General features: G+C 46.4%; 1 protein-coding gene across 1 annotated transcript in view; it reads right to left on the bottom strand.

Moving 5' to 3' along the window:
- Positions 1 to 15330, bottom strand: part of SLC38A11 (solute carrier family 38 member 11) — a 66275-nt gene that overhangs the window by 39879 nt on the left and 11066 nt on the right. The window contains exons 4-5 of the mRNA XM_040355624.1: positions 7103 to 7237; positions 2574 to 2639 (exon numbers count right to left, since the gene is read on the bottom strand). Of these exons, the coding sequence (XP_040211558.1) occupies positions 2574 to 2639; positions 7103 to 7237 (201 nt within the window). The remainder of the gene's footprint in view (positions 1 to 2573; positions 2640 to 7102; positions 7238 to 15330) is intronic.

Here is a 15330-nt window from a genome sequence, read left to right as displayed (position 1 = left end):
ATGCCTCACTGTGCCATTGCATTACATGCCTCACTGTACCATTGCATTACATGCCTCACTGTGCCATTGCATTACATGCCTCACTGTGCCATTGCATTACATGCCTCACTGTGCCAATATACATGCCTCACTGTGCCAATGTACATGCCTCACTGTGCCAATATACATGCCTCACTGTGCCATTGCATTACATGCCTTACTGTGCCAATATACATGCCTCACTGTGCCAATGTACATGCCTCACTGTGCCAATATACATGCCTCACTGTGCCATTGCATTACATGCCTCACTGTGCCAATATACATGCCTCACTGTGCCATTGCATTACATGCCTTACTGTGCCAATATACATGCCTCACTGTGCCAATGTACATGCCTCACTGTGCCAATATACATGCCTCACTGAGCCATTGCCGACCTCACTGTACCATTGCCTGCCTCTTAGATCTCCCTACCTTCTCCTGTTTGCAGAGTATGGCTGCGGGCATCCATTATTCAAAAGCCGCGCCTCCTCCTCAGGCTGTTCCGTGATAGGCGGAACACGAATTTTCCCAGCAGAGCCTCTGTTCAGTGTTCCGCCTATCACGGATGTCCTCTCGTCCGAGGCAGAGGATGAGAAGGCATCCGTGATAGGCGGAACACTGAACAGAGGCTCTGCTGGGAAAATGAGTGTTCCGCCTATCACGGAACAGCCTGAGGAGGAGGCGTGGCTTTTGAATAATGGATGCCCGCCGTCTGACAGACAGGTACCGGCGTATAAGACGACCCCCAAGTTTTGAGGCATTTGTTTACATGCAAAAGGTCGTCTTATACGCCGGAAAATATGGTAGTCTTTTTGTATCTATCTGGCTAGATCATGTGGGTTGAACCAATTTCCCCATCTACACATTTAGGATGGATGAGGAAAGCTTTGGTAACAGAGAACACTGCTGGATCCTGCCGTACTGAGGGATAGGATAAATAATACACCTTATCCCTATACCTCAAGACCATAGCTGTCCAAACAGAGGGTCGGGAGACATGCAGCCTCATAGGTCAGTCAGAGGAGAATGAAAATTCCTCCTACAAGCTTAACCAGACACTGATAGAAGTTGCAAGACTGCTATATACTGCTGATGAGAAAATGTATTTAGCAGTTTGTATTTACTAAAATCATTGCATTTTCATGTACTGTGGGAGACCAGATATAGTGAATGCAGGGTCCTGGGTTTAGTAACACTTTAAAATAAGGATCTGAAATTGGTTTTAGAATTTTTATTTATTATACTCATAACAGTAATTTATTCATAAAGACTACAGAAACAGCTTCCATTAATAAATGAATGCAGAGCAGGATTAACTGCCACACTGACAGATTCTTCCATGACAGCTTTGCTTGCCCATTGCCCGCCAGCCCAGCACTTCCCCCATCCAGGTCGCGGCTTTAACGGCTCCCCTGCTGCATCTCCTCCCCAGTCCCGGGGGACCCTCGGCCAATTGGGTCTTAGGCCTCCCGGACAATCGGATCTCAGGACCCACTTCCTGATTGGCCGGGAGGAGAAGCAGAAAGACATTAGCGAATATTAATTTGCTAATGTCACACAAGTGAGTGGGCTCAGGGCGCAGTGCTCTGCACCCCGAGCCCACCCTTTTTGAAGCCAATTAGAGCCTCAGGCTCTAATCATGTGCTAAAAAAACTAATTGGCCCGGATTCACAAAGCACTTACGCCGACGTATAACAAGTTACGCCGACGTAAGTGCAAATGTGCGCCGTCGTATCTGTGTGCAAGACCTAAAACCAGGCTACACCCCGCCGATGTATCTTGCTTACGACGGCGTAGAGTGGGCGTACATTTAGGCTGGGAGCATGGTGCCGCTCCCATTGATTAGTCATTCAAACATGCAAATGAGGGAAATACGGCGATTCACAAACCTGTGCGCGCCCAACGTAGGCTACGAGAGGTGCGCGCAAGTTGTACGTCCGGCGTAAAGTTAAGCCCCATAAAGGAGGTTAACCCAGCAGCAGACATACAAAGGTCTGCACCAGGGAACACAAGCCGGCCAATTTTACGTTGGACGTGTGTGTGGCTGGGCGTAGGTTACGTTCATGGCGTAGGCAGTGATCCGGCGTATATTAGGCAGTTGTTCCGACGTGGTTGTGAGCATGCGCAGGGGGATGCGTCCACGTCACGACGCATGCGCAGTTCGTTAAACGTACTTGTCTGGCGCTCGGACCATCATTTGCATGGGGTCACGCCCACTTCCACCTACGCCAGCTTGCGCCTTCGAAACCTACGCCACGCCGACGCAGCGTTGGGAGAACTGGCTTCCTGAATTCCATGCTTGCCTCTCTGCGCTGCGTCGGCGCGGCGTACATTGGTTTGTGCTACGGCGGCGTAATGTGCGCCCGCTCTCTGTGAATCTGGGCCATTGTTTTCAATGGGTCCAGCGCCCTGCATGGAGATTAGGAGCTGGGCACATGGATTAGAGGGGTGGTGCCCCTGCGCCCCTTATGATCGGCCACCACTGCTACAGAGTGATGACATTATTTAAAAGTAAAATACAGAGAGCATACTGCTGTGAAGGTACTTACCTCCAGGGATTCTTTGAAATATTTTTGGCAAAATGTCTCCAGTTATGATGTTGTAGCTGATCATTGCTGAAAGATATTATCAGGTGTCAGGTTAGGTAGGAGAAAATAATGTCTCGGTTATTCAGACAATCAAAGAATAACTATATCCAACTTAAAGCAGTATTAGGCACACATATGCGATGCGCGAACCAGTGCGATTCCAGTGCGGGTTCCTGCATCGCATTTCACTCGCAGGCTGTTCACACTGCCATATGCAAACCGCTGCGGGTGTCAATAGAAAGTTAATGACACCTCCAGATCGGTTTGCAAATCGCAGTGTGAACTGTCAAATGGTACAGGAATTGGATCGCATTTGGTGCGAATGCAATGCGAATTCAGTCTGTGTGGCTAAATTTGCATCGCATACGATCTGCACAGCAATGCAGTGCGAATCCCATGCGATATCTGTGTTCGCACCAATGTGAACCTAGCCTTTAACCCCCAAAAAAAAAACATTTCTTAAATGTTAGCTTGCTAATTCCTAGATCTGATGGCTGCATTAGATTTCTTACGTCTGGCCAAGCTGTCCTGCAGATGTATCAGTTTACAGAGATGAGACAAATCATATACCACTGACTTGGGTGCTTACAATGATAAGCTTTGATTTATTCATGTAATACATTTATGCCAAAAGGGGAAAAAAAACATTTTGCTGTAACTTCTTATAAGGTGTGAGCAGGATTTTGTTTTTCAATTTGTTAGTGTATTAAAATCCAGAGTGTAGGCACTCTAATACAGGAGATGTGGCTAGACCACCAGGTGAAAACGGAGGTAAAAAAAGACTAGAAAAGAAAACTAATGCAGTTTTCACATCTAATGATTGGTAAGCTGCTATATATTACATTTTTTGGTTTAATTCTGCTTAACGGTCAGGGTTCTGTGTAGGCCACTGGAGTTCCTCCACATCATATGTCTTTATGGAGCTGGCTTTGTGTACATGTACAGTAATGCTAGAACAAATGGGCCTCTCCCAAGCTGTTACTACAGGGCTGGAGGCGCAAAACCATCGACAATGGCCCAGATTCAAAGAGATTTGTGCTTTTTTTGCGGAGGCGCAGGGCAACGATTTTGCCCTGCGCCCCCGCAAATTTGTTCTGCTGCCCTTGATTCACGGAGCAGAAGCTCCGTGAATTGCGCGGGCGCGCCGGCAAAATTGCCCAGCGCTAGAGCACGCAATTTAAATGATCCCGTAGGGGGCGGGAATCATTTAAATTAGGCGCGCTCCCGCGCCGAGCGTACAGCGCATGCTCCGTCGGGAAACTTTCACGTGAACGTGAATGGCGTCCAGCGCCATTCACGAATCACTTACGCAAATGACGTGAAATTCAAATTTGGCGACGCGGGAACGACGGGTATTCCTTAGCATTGGCTGCCCCTACTATTAGAAGGGGCAGCCTTACGCTAAACACGCCGTACGGAAACGACGTAACTTGCGTACGCAGGGCTCGCGCAACATTGTGAATCGGTGTTAGTATGCAATTTGCATACTATACACTGAGCACAATGGGAGCGCCCCCTAGCGGCCATCGCAAGAATGCAGCCTAAAATATGCGTGGCATAATATGCCATGCAGATTTTAGGCTGCAGTCGGCATTACGATGTTCCTGAATCAGGAGCATTCGTAACGCCGGCGCAAGTCAGCAGTTGCGCTGCGTAACTATGGTTACGCAGGCGCAATTGCTCTCTGAATCCGGGCCAATGTCTTTTTATACTGTAGAATTCCCTGGGATCATCTGATCTCAGTACAGTAAAACCTTGGATTGCGAGCATAATTCATTCCAGAAACATGCTTGTAAACCAAAGCACTTGTATATCAGGGCGAATTTCCCCATAAGAAATAATGGAAACTCAAATGATTCGTTCCACAACCATTTATTCATAAGTCCTTCAGTTTATAGTTCATATAAAAATATTATAGCAATGCGATAGGTTGTGGAAAATATCCATCCACAAATGGAAGCCTCCACAAGGGGATTAGAAGCAAAATCCAGCAAGAGCTACAGAGTATTAAAGAGAAGAGAGGCGCCTCTAAGTGTAGGAATAAGTTGCTAAATGTTGTACCTTCATTAAATGTAACCATATTGCTACACTTAGAGGCTCCTCTCTGCTCTTTTATACCCAGTTGTGACATGACGCTACTCTTATATTAAGACATTGCTTGTATATCAAGTCAACATTTATTAAAAATGTTAGCTTGTCTTGCAAAACGTTCTCAAACCAAGTTACTCTCAAACCAAGGTTTTACTGTATTTTGGTTTTGAAATGAGATGTCCAACAAGTTTAAAAAAGGTGTGATTATAAGAAGTCTGCAAACTTTAGGCCATATAGTGTAATTGTTGTTAAATCTACAGGATATTCCACAATTAGATTGGCATGTGCAGGTTGGGGGTTACATTTTTTTCCCCCTAAATAGCTTCCTTTAGCTTAGTGCAGTCCTCCTTCACTTAACTCATCCTTCCATTTTGCTTTTAAATGTCCTTATTTCTTCTGAGAAATCCTCACTTCCTGTTCTTCTGTCTGTAACTCCACACAGTAATGCAAGGCTTTCTCCCTGGTGTGGAGTGCTGTGCTCGCCCCCTACCTTGTACTACAGGAGAGTCAGGGCGCTCTCTACGTTGCAGATAGAGAAAGGAGCTGTGTGTTAGTGATTCTCCTGTAGTCCAAGGGATGGGGCGAGCACGACACTTCACACCAGGGAGAAAGCCTCACATTACTGTGTGGAGTTACAGACAGAAGAACAGGAAGTGAGGATTTCTCAGAAGAAATAAGGACATTTAAAAGCAAAATGGAAGGATGATGTAAGTGAAGGAGGACTGCACTAAGGTAGAGGAAGCTATTTAGAGAAATAAATTGTAACTTTACAACCCCTTTTTAAGGCTGGGTTCACACTGCTGCACTGAGCGGCTCACAGCAGGGGTCCGGTGCGTCCCTGTTCACCATTTCAGATTTTTTGGCTGAATTCAGACCTCAAATGAAGCAGAAGACGCACATGACTCCTGTGCGTTTCATTCGCTCTGGAGCCGCTTTGAAGATGTGTGATCTGACTCCATAGAGAGTCGACCACAATCTCCTGACATGCAAATTGGATGCTGGGGAAAGCTGCATCCAATTCACAATAGTGTGAACCCAGCCTTAAAGTGGAGGTTCACCCTCCAAAAAATTTCTGACATTACATGGAGTCGAGCCATCCTACCGACAGAATGCCGGTGTTTTTTTTTTCCCTCAGCACATACCTCGTTATCACGATTCTCACCCCCCGGCAATCCCACGGGACTGGGCGTTCCCAAGTACTGCCTGTGATTGACAGGCTTCCGAACGGCGCATACTGCGCGTCACAGGTTCCTGACAGAACCCGAACGTCGGTGCGCAGGCGCCGTATAGAGCCACACCGACGTTTGGGTTTTTTCGACAACCTGTGACGCGCAGTATGCGCCGCTCGGAAGCCTGTCAATCACAGGCAGTGCTTGGGAACGCCCAGTCCCGCGGGATTGCCGGGGGGTGAGAATCGTGATAACGAGGTATGTGCTGAGGAAAAAATTTTTTTGGAGGGTGAACCTCCACTTTAAGGTCCGTACACGCATGACAGGCTGTTGTCGGGAAATCTGACCACTTGTGTGCTCAATCGGACAATTGTTGTTGCAATTTCCGCCAACAAATGTTGGATTGCATGCTTTAAAATTTTCCGACAACAAATGTGTGTTGTCGGATTATCCGATTGTGTGTACAGAAGTACGTCGAAAAAAAATCAAAAGTACAAACACGCATGCTCAGAAGCAATGCTAACCATAACACAACATTAGCAGAAGTTGCCCAAAGGGTGGCACTAAAGAGCTGAAAAATCACGTAGTTTTATGTTTGTTGGCCAACAATTCTTTGCCGTTTTTATGCAATACAAGTTCACGGCCAGCGCCCTTCGGACAAAAGTTCAAGGCTTTGTCCGCAGAAAGTCCGATCGTGTGTACCAGGCTTTAGACTAATGATTGATGAAGTACGGCCCTCTAGTGTGACAGATAAGAGAAGGGCAGCAGGTTCAACGCCTGAGTGCGTTCTGGCTAAGGACTATCCATCAATTCTATCTGGTGTGGAGGAACCTAGTTGGAGAACGGTCTATCAGTACTACATGTGATTTATTATTTGGTGTTCGGTAAGCAGATTATTTACTAGAGGTGGAGGTTCTTCAATCAGCTATCTTACACTTGCTGTGAATTTTTTTCAACACAACTCGGGTGTTTATATGAAGATTATAAGTTCAATTATTTTTAGCTGGTCTCAGCTATAAGGACTTTATATTTTAGTGCACTATTTTTTCTTTTGATATTTTTTGCACATTTAAGCACTTTGTGTATTGTGGTGTGTTCAATTATACCATACATCATACTAGCAGCGCAGCATTCATTCCTTTTACAATTTAGACTAATGATAGCTGTAGAGTAGAGAACAGAGCCATGGACTCTAGCAAGGAGATCTACGGGGATATAAAAGGAACGTACCTGCAAAGGGATATAAAAACTGCAATGCCGATACCGCCATGTATCCAGGAAAACCGAAGGTCCTGCTGACAAGAGACTGATACGTGCTAGTGCCAGACATTTCTCCACTTTTAATCAGCAGTATCATAGAATAATCTATAGAAAGACATCACAGATCACAGTGTGTTACTTAATGAGAACTGAAACATGTACAGCAACGACAAATCTGCAAATAACAAACACTTATGTCCCGTACACACAGTCAGAATTGCCGATGGAAAAAGTCAGACGGAATTTTTTGATTGGATATTCTGACCGTGTGTAGCCCCATTGCACTTTTTCCGTCGAAAATTCCAACGGACTTATGCCCCGTGCACACGATCGGATTTCCACGGGTTTTTCCGACAGAATTACGCTCAAGCTTTCTTGCATACACACACGGACACAACAAATTCCGACCATCTAAAACGTGGTGACGTACAACACTACGACGAGCCTAGAATAATGAAGTTCAATGCTTCCGAGCATGCGTCGAATTGTTTCCAAGTAGGGTTGTCCCGATACCACTTTTTTAGGACCGAGTACAAGTACCGATACTTTTTTTCAAGTACTCGCCGATACCGATTGCCGATACTTTTTTTTAAATGTGTCCCCAAATGCAGCCATGTCCCCCCACAAATGCAGCCATGTCCCCCCACAGATGCAGCCATGTCCCCTCCATATGCAGCCATGTCCCCCCCATATGCAGCCATGTCCCCCCCATATGCAGCCATGTCCCTCCCATATGCAGCCATGTCCCCCCCATATGCAGCCATGTCCCCCCCATATGCAGCCATGTCCCCCCATATGCAGCAATGTCCCCCCATATGCAGCCATGTCCCCCCCCCATATCCAGCCATGTCCCCCCCATATGCAGCCATGTCCCCCCCATATGCAGCCATGTCCCCCCCATATGCAGCCATGTCCCCCCCATATGCAGCCATGTCCCCCCCCATATGCAGCCATGTCCCCCCCATATATGCAGCCATGTCCCCCTTATAAGCAGCCATGTCCCCCATACCTAGATCTGCCGCGCTGCCGCCGCTTGGTTAATACGGGCGGGGAACATTACAGCTTTCATTTGAATAGCTGTAGTGTTTCCCGCCGCGCTGCGTATAGACACTCCCCCTTGCTCGGGATTGGACAGATCACCCGAGCAAGGGGGAGTGTCTATACGCGGCGTGGCGGGAAACACTACAGCTATTCAAATGAAAGCTGTAATGTTCCCTGCCCGTATTAACAAAGCGGCAGCGGCGGGATGCGGCGTAGCAGCGGCCGGAGGTTGGGGATCTGAGTATTCGGCCAGGCATCGGGGGCATTTGCGGGAGTACAAGTACTCCCGCAAATACTCGGTATCGGTCCCGATACCGATACTAGTATCGGTATCGGAACAACCCTATTTCCAAGCATGCATGTTTTTTTCTCTGTCGGAATTCCATACAGACGAACGGAATTTCCAATAGAAGTTTTTTTCCATCAGAAAAAAAGAGAACGGGCTGGATTCAGGTAGATCGGCGCATCTTTGTGCCGGCGTAGCGCATCTCATATGCGCTATGCCAACGTATCCCAGAGAGGCAAGCAGAGTATTCACAAAGCACTCGCTCCCTACGTTGCGCCAGCGTAAAGTAAATCATTCGGCGTAAGCCCGCCTAATTCAAAGTAGGTGGACGGTGGGCGTGATCCATTTAAATGAACCGTGACCCCATGCAAGTGATCAGTGCTCAGAATCACGTCGAACATACTCCCTAAGATACGACGGCTCAATGCCTACGACGTGAACGTAACCTACGCCCAGCCCCATTCACGTACTACTACGTAAACAACGTAAAATACGACGGGTGTTCCGTCGCCCATACCTTTGCATGGGATGCGCCTCCTATCTCGGTCATTTACATATTTGACGCGTAAATCAATGGAAGCGCCCCTTGCGGCCAGCGTAAATATGCGCCCAAGATACGACGGCGTAGGGAACTTACGTTGGTCGGACGAAGCCACATTTCAGGCGTATCTTGCATTAAGAATCAGGCGCATAGATACGACGGCGCATCTGTGCACTTACGCCGCGTATCTCAAGATACGTCAGCGTAAGTGTTACCTGAATCCAGCCCAACATGTTTTCTTTCTAAGTCCGTCGGAAAAAGTCAGATGGGGCATACACACGGTCAGGATTTCCGATGAAAAAATTCCGTCTGACTTTATCCATTGGAAATACCAACCGTGTGTACACGGCATTAGAAAGAGAACATGTTCTCTTTTTTCCCCGACGGAAAAAAATTCCATTAGTCTGTATGAAATTCTGACAGAGAAAAAAACACGCATGCTTGGAAACAATTCGACGCATGCTCAGAAGCATTGAACTTTATTTTTCTAGGCTCGTCGTAGTGTTGTACGTCACCGTGTTTTTGACGGTCGAATTTGGTGTGTCCGTGTGTATGCAAGACAGCTTGAGCAGAATCCCGTCGGAAAAACCCATCAGAGTTTATTCCAATGGGAAATCCGATCGTGTGTGGGGGGCATTATAGAGAAAAATACATGATATACTGTATATTTAGTCTTATCACATTACTAGAACCCCCACCTTGATATGTAACGCTAAATAGCAGCCTTTGTTGTAGTTGCAAATATAGTAGGAAAGGGTGTTTGGTGGATTACTTATAGTGCTTTACTTGTCAATATTCACAGCCCATAGTGCTTTCTCCCTCTGCCAGGACTTTAGTGCTCGGGGAGGAGATCAGTCCACACAAACGAGTGGCAAGGGAATGAAAGCTGGGTGCTGGAATGAGCGTTCCAGCATTTGGCTGGCAGCAGGAGAGAGCCAGGATCAGTAGGACACTAGAATTTTGTTTAAACCCATCCAAAGTTTTAGCACTTTTCCCCCAAAAAATGAAAAGTTTTATAGCTGTCCTTGTTCCCTGTTTATATTGGAGAGGTTACCCCTTCATATCCCTTCTAGCTTGTGAGTTGGTGCAGTGTAGTGAGGTGGCAGTAAAGACACAGACACAGGATTCCAAGAAGGAAAGCGTATCCCTAGCCTGTCCCTATTGGTCAGGAACCTTTCCCTACCGCTAGACAAGAGACCTAGCCTTAAAGCGGGGGTTCACCCTTAGAGGGCACTTTTCCCCCTTAGATTCCTGCTCGTTATTACTAGGGGAATCGGCTATTTATTTTAAAATATGTGCAGTACTTACCCGTTTACGAGACGCATCCTCTCCGTCGCTTCCGGGTATGGGCTTCGGGAATGGGCGTTCCTTCTTGATTGACAGGTTTCCGAGAGGCTTCCGACGGTCGCATCCATCGCGTCACGATTTTCCGAAAGAAGCCGAACGTCGGTGCGCAGGCGCAGTATAGAGCCGCACCGACGTTCGGCTTCTTTCGGCTACGAGTGACGCGATGGATGCGACCGTCGGAAGCCTCTCGGAAGAATGTCAATCAAGAAGGAACGCCCGCTCCCGAACACCCATACCCGGAAGCGACGGAAGAAGATGCAGCTCGAAAACGGGTAAGTACTGCACATATTTTAATATAAATAGCCGATTCCCCTAGACCGAACGAGCAGGAAGCTAAGGGGAGATTTTTTTTTTTTTTTAAATGGGTGAACTCCCGCTTTAAATTGTCCACTCACAAAAATGTGCGCCAAGCCTGGGACTTAGGGCCTTAAAAAGGCTCTGGCTTACCCAAGATGGCTACTAGAGTCACACGGGGAGGCAGCATCCAATTAGATAGCTTCCCCAGTGACCCAGGAAACCATAGGTTTCTCTTGATTTCCTCTCCCTGTTATGATTGAGCGCCACCTGCAGTGGAAAAAATAGACTGCACCTGCCTACAAACTGATCACCTGTTACCAGGACTGGAAATGAAAGGAAATCTACCCAATGGGAACAATTTGTTCCCATTGGGGTAAGCGCTCTGAGAGCATTAAGTTATTGAGATAATCACGAAGATTGAGCACAGAAGAATCTTTGATACACTGTTTAGAAGAAGTGTGCCACATTTTGAAGATTGTTTTCACGCCGTTAAGAAGAATCACTGTTTATTTATTTTGGAAATTGTGGACATTATTTATCTCAGTTATCACATTCATTTTTAGTATTTAATCGAGGTTAAGAAAGTTGCGCTGATCACCATTCACTTATATTCATTTTATTGTGCACTGTCTACACTTTAAGTCTAGCAGCATTTTTAGTTTATTCCGTTAATTTATTTTTAGTTTATTAGGTTCACTTGGTAGCACAAGGGACTATGGGCCTAATCCACAAAAAACGGCCGTAACTTAACTTTTGCCATTTAAGTTACACCGCCGCAAAATCTCTACCTAAGTGCCCGATCCACAAAGCACTTACCTAGAAATTTTGAGCGGTGTAACTTAAATTCGTCCAGCGCAAGGCGTTCCTAATCTAATGGGGCGAGTCCCATTTAAATTAGGCGCGCTCCCGCGCCGGACGTACTGCACATGCTCCCGACGCGATTTTCCCGACGTGCATTGCGCGAAATTACGTTACGCCGAGTTTTGTGAATGGCGCCGGGAAAAAAAAAAAAAAATTTTAAAAAAAATTTGACAGGGTCGCGGGAAAGAAGGGTCTACTTTTACATGGTGTACTAACTTTACACTTTGTAAAAGCAGCCCTAATTTTGCGACGGCAAACTAATACTTACGGAGAAAAAACGAAGCGTAAAAGCTTTGTGGATCTCCGTAAGTGCTAATTTGCATACCCGAAGCGGCATTTCGACGAGAAATGCCCCCAGCGGCGGCCGAGGTACTGCATCCTAAGATCCGACAGTGTAAAACTATTACACCTGTCGGATCTTAGGGATATCTATGCGTAACTGATTCTGTGAATCAGTCGCATAGATAGAAACAGGGATACGACGGCGTATCAGTAGATACGCCGGCGTATCCCTTTTGTGGATTAGGCCCTATATCCTTCTATATCAATAGGAAGCTAAAAAAATTCTAACCTTTCCCTACTATATACAAATCAAAAACACAAGGGTTTACTTAACCGCTTAAGGACCGCCGCACGACGATATACGTCGACAGAATGGCACGGCTGGGCACAAGGGCGTTCAGGTACGTCCCCTTTAAGACCCAGCCGTGGGTCCCGTGCGCGCTGCCGGGGGCGTGCTCGCGACCCGGTCCTGAGCTCCGTGACCACGCCCACAGGACCCACGGACCCGATCGCCGCCGCTGTCCCGCGATCAGGTCACAGAGAGGAAGAAAGGGGAGAGGTAAGTGTAAACAAACCTCTCCCCGTGCTTCCTAGTGAGACTGTCACTGATCGTCTGTTCCCTGTCATAGGGAACAACGATCAGTGATGTCACACGCCAAGCCACGCCCCCCCCCCCACAGTAAGAATCACACATTAGGTCACACTTAACCCCTTCAGAGCCCCCCCTACAAGTTAACCCCTTCACTGCCAGTGTAATTTTCACAGAATTTTTATAGCACTGATCGCTGTAAAAATGACAATGGTCCCAAAATAGTGTCAAAAGTGTCTAATGTGTCCGCCATAATGTCACAATCACGATAAAAATTGCTGAACGCCGTCATTACTAGTAAAAAAAATGCCATAAAACTATCCCCTATTTTGTAGACGCTATAACTATAACAAACCAATCAATATACGCTTATTGCGATTATTATTTTTTTTTACCAAAAATATGTAGAAGAATACGTAGCGGCCTAAACTGAGGAAAAAAATTTTTTTTCGTTTTTTTGGGGATATTTATAATAGCAAAAAGTAAAAATATAGAATTTTTTTCAAAATTTACGCTCTATTTTTGTTTATAGCGCAAAAAATAAAAACCGCAGAGGTGATCAAATACCACCAAAATAAAGCTCTATGTGTGGGGAAAAAAGGACGCCAATTTTGTTTGGAAGCCACGCCGCACGACCGCGCAATTGTCAGTTGAAGCGATGCAGGGCGGAATCGCACAAAGGGGCCTGATCCTTTAGCAACAAAATGGGCCGGGCTTAAGTGGTTAAATGTCACTTTGTGTAGTTATTATATTATTATTATTATACAGGACTTATATAGCACCAACAGTTTTTGCAGCGCTTTACAATGTAGAAGGGGGGGGGGGGGGCAGCACAGTTACAATACAGAAGGGGCAGGAGGGTAATCAGTTACTCATGCAATTACTTTGGGCTCCTCTTCGCTGTCTCAAATGTTTTCTAGTCAGTTCCTGGTCAGTGACTCATTAAATAATATTGATAAAATAATATTCCTCAAGATTATAAAACAACAATAGTACTCGTAATAGTAATTACTAGAACTAGTAATTGCACCTTCAAAAACAAGTCTACTATAAGCTCCAAGGGCGAATAGGGCTTTGTGTAAGTTACGTTCACGTCGAAACCAATGAGGTTTTGCGGCGTAATTTCGAGCATGCGCACTGTGATTTTTTCACGAACGGCGCATGCGCCGTACAAAAAATACGTCAAATACGCGGGGTCACGATTCATTTTAATAAAACACGACCACATCATCCCCATTTGAATTAGGCGGGCTTACGCCGGACGAGATACGTTACGCCGCCGTAACTAAGGGCGCAAGTCCTTTCTGAATACGGAACCTGCTCCCAAAATTACGGCGGTGTAACGTATCGGAGATACGTTACACCCGCACAAAGATAGAGAAATCTATCTGAATCCGGGCCATGAAGTTTAGCTGCAAGAAGAAAGAAAGCGAGCTCAGATGTGACCTCTGGTGGATAGATTGAAGCATTACAGGTAGACCTCGATCAAACGCTTCAATCCAATGTTCTCTTGCTGTGGGCTTCAAGGCTGCAATCCCAATCCCTAATGAATCTGAAAACAAGCATGCAGGCTCTGACAGTTTGCCAGTCCTCTGCTGGGTGATGTGGTTCATTTTGATAGCCACTTTATCACTTACCAGCTTTAAAAACCAAGGCGCCCAGAGGAGGACCGGCTATCTGATACATAATTAAGTGTCACATACAGTAGCATCCTCGAAAATTCCACTCACTGCCCACCGAAAAGGTGAATATGAAATATATTATTTTCTCGGTTGCCTCTTGTCTAGGGTTAGAAAAATGTAGCGAGATGTCACTTTAACCACTTCCATACCAGGCATTCACGCACCTTCCTGCCCAAGCCAATTTTCAGCACTGTCGCAATTTGAATGACAATTGCGCGGTCATGCTACACTGTACCCAAATTAATTTTTTTTCATTTTGTTCCCACAAATAGAGATTTCTTTCTGTGGTATTTGATCACCTCTGCGATTTTAATTTTTTGCGCAACAACTAGAAAATGACCGAAATTTTTGAAAAAAAATAAAGTTTTTATTTTTTTCTGTTAATTTTTTTTGTAAATAAGTAAGTTTTCTTCTTCAATTATGGGCACTGATATGGCAGCACTGATGGTCACCGATGAGGTGGCACTGATGGGCACCGATAGGCGGCGCTGGTATGCTGCACTGATGGGCACTCATAGGCGGCACTGATAGGCACTCATAAGCGGCAGGGATGGGCACTCATAGGCGGCACTGGGAACTCTTTGGCGGCACTGATGGGCAGTAATTGGTGGCACTTATGGGCGGCACTGATGGGTACTTATGGGTGGCACAGATGGGCACTCTTAGGTGGGCACTGGGCATAGATGGGCACTAAGAGGTGGCACTGATGGACACTGGGTGGCACTGATGGACACTGAGGGGTGGCACTGATGGCATTGCTGGGCATCATTACAGTCAGTGCCCATGTTGCCAGTCAGTGCCCATGTGTGGGCACTGATTGGCATTGATTGTGTTTATTTTTTTTGTTTTATTGTTTTTTTTGTTTTTTTTTTGCTCCATTTGGCAACCAGGGGGCACTCCCTGGTGGTCCAGTGTTGGCATCCGTGGGGGGGCTGCGCTGATAAACAATCAGCGCGAACCCCCCCTGTCAGGAGAGCCGCCGATCGGCTCTCCTCTACTCGCGTCTGTCAGACGTGAGTGAGGAAGAGCCGATCAATGGCTTTTCCTGTTTACATCGTGATCAGCCGTGATTGGACACGGCTGATCACATGGTAAAGAGCCTCCGCCGGAGGCTCTTTACTGAGATCGGAGATGCAGGGTGTCAGACTGACACCCCGCACCACCGATCGCCCGCATGAAATCGTGCAGGATGTCAATAGTCGTCCAGTCAGGATTTCACAACCACTTCCCGGACATCAATTGTATATTGACCGGGCGGGAAGTGGTTAAGGA

The sequence above is a fragment of the Rana temporaria genome, chromosome 6, assembly GCF_905171775.1.
Source record: "Rana temporaria chromosome 6, aRanTem1.1, whole genome shotgun sequence".
In the NCBI taxonomy this organism is placed as follows: domain Eukaryota; kingdom Metazoa; phylum Chordata; class Amphibia; order Anura; family Ranidae; genus Rana; species Rana temporaria.
Note: the sequence above shows the minus strand (reverse complement) of the source record. Positions and strands in the feature narration are given on the sequence as shown.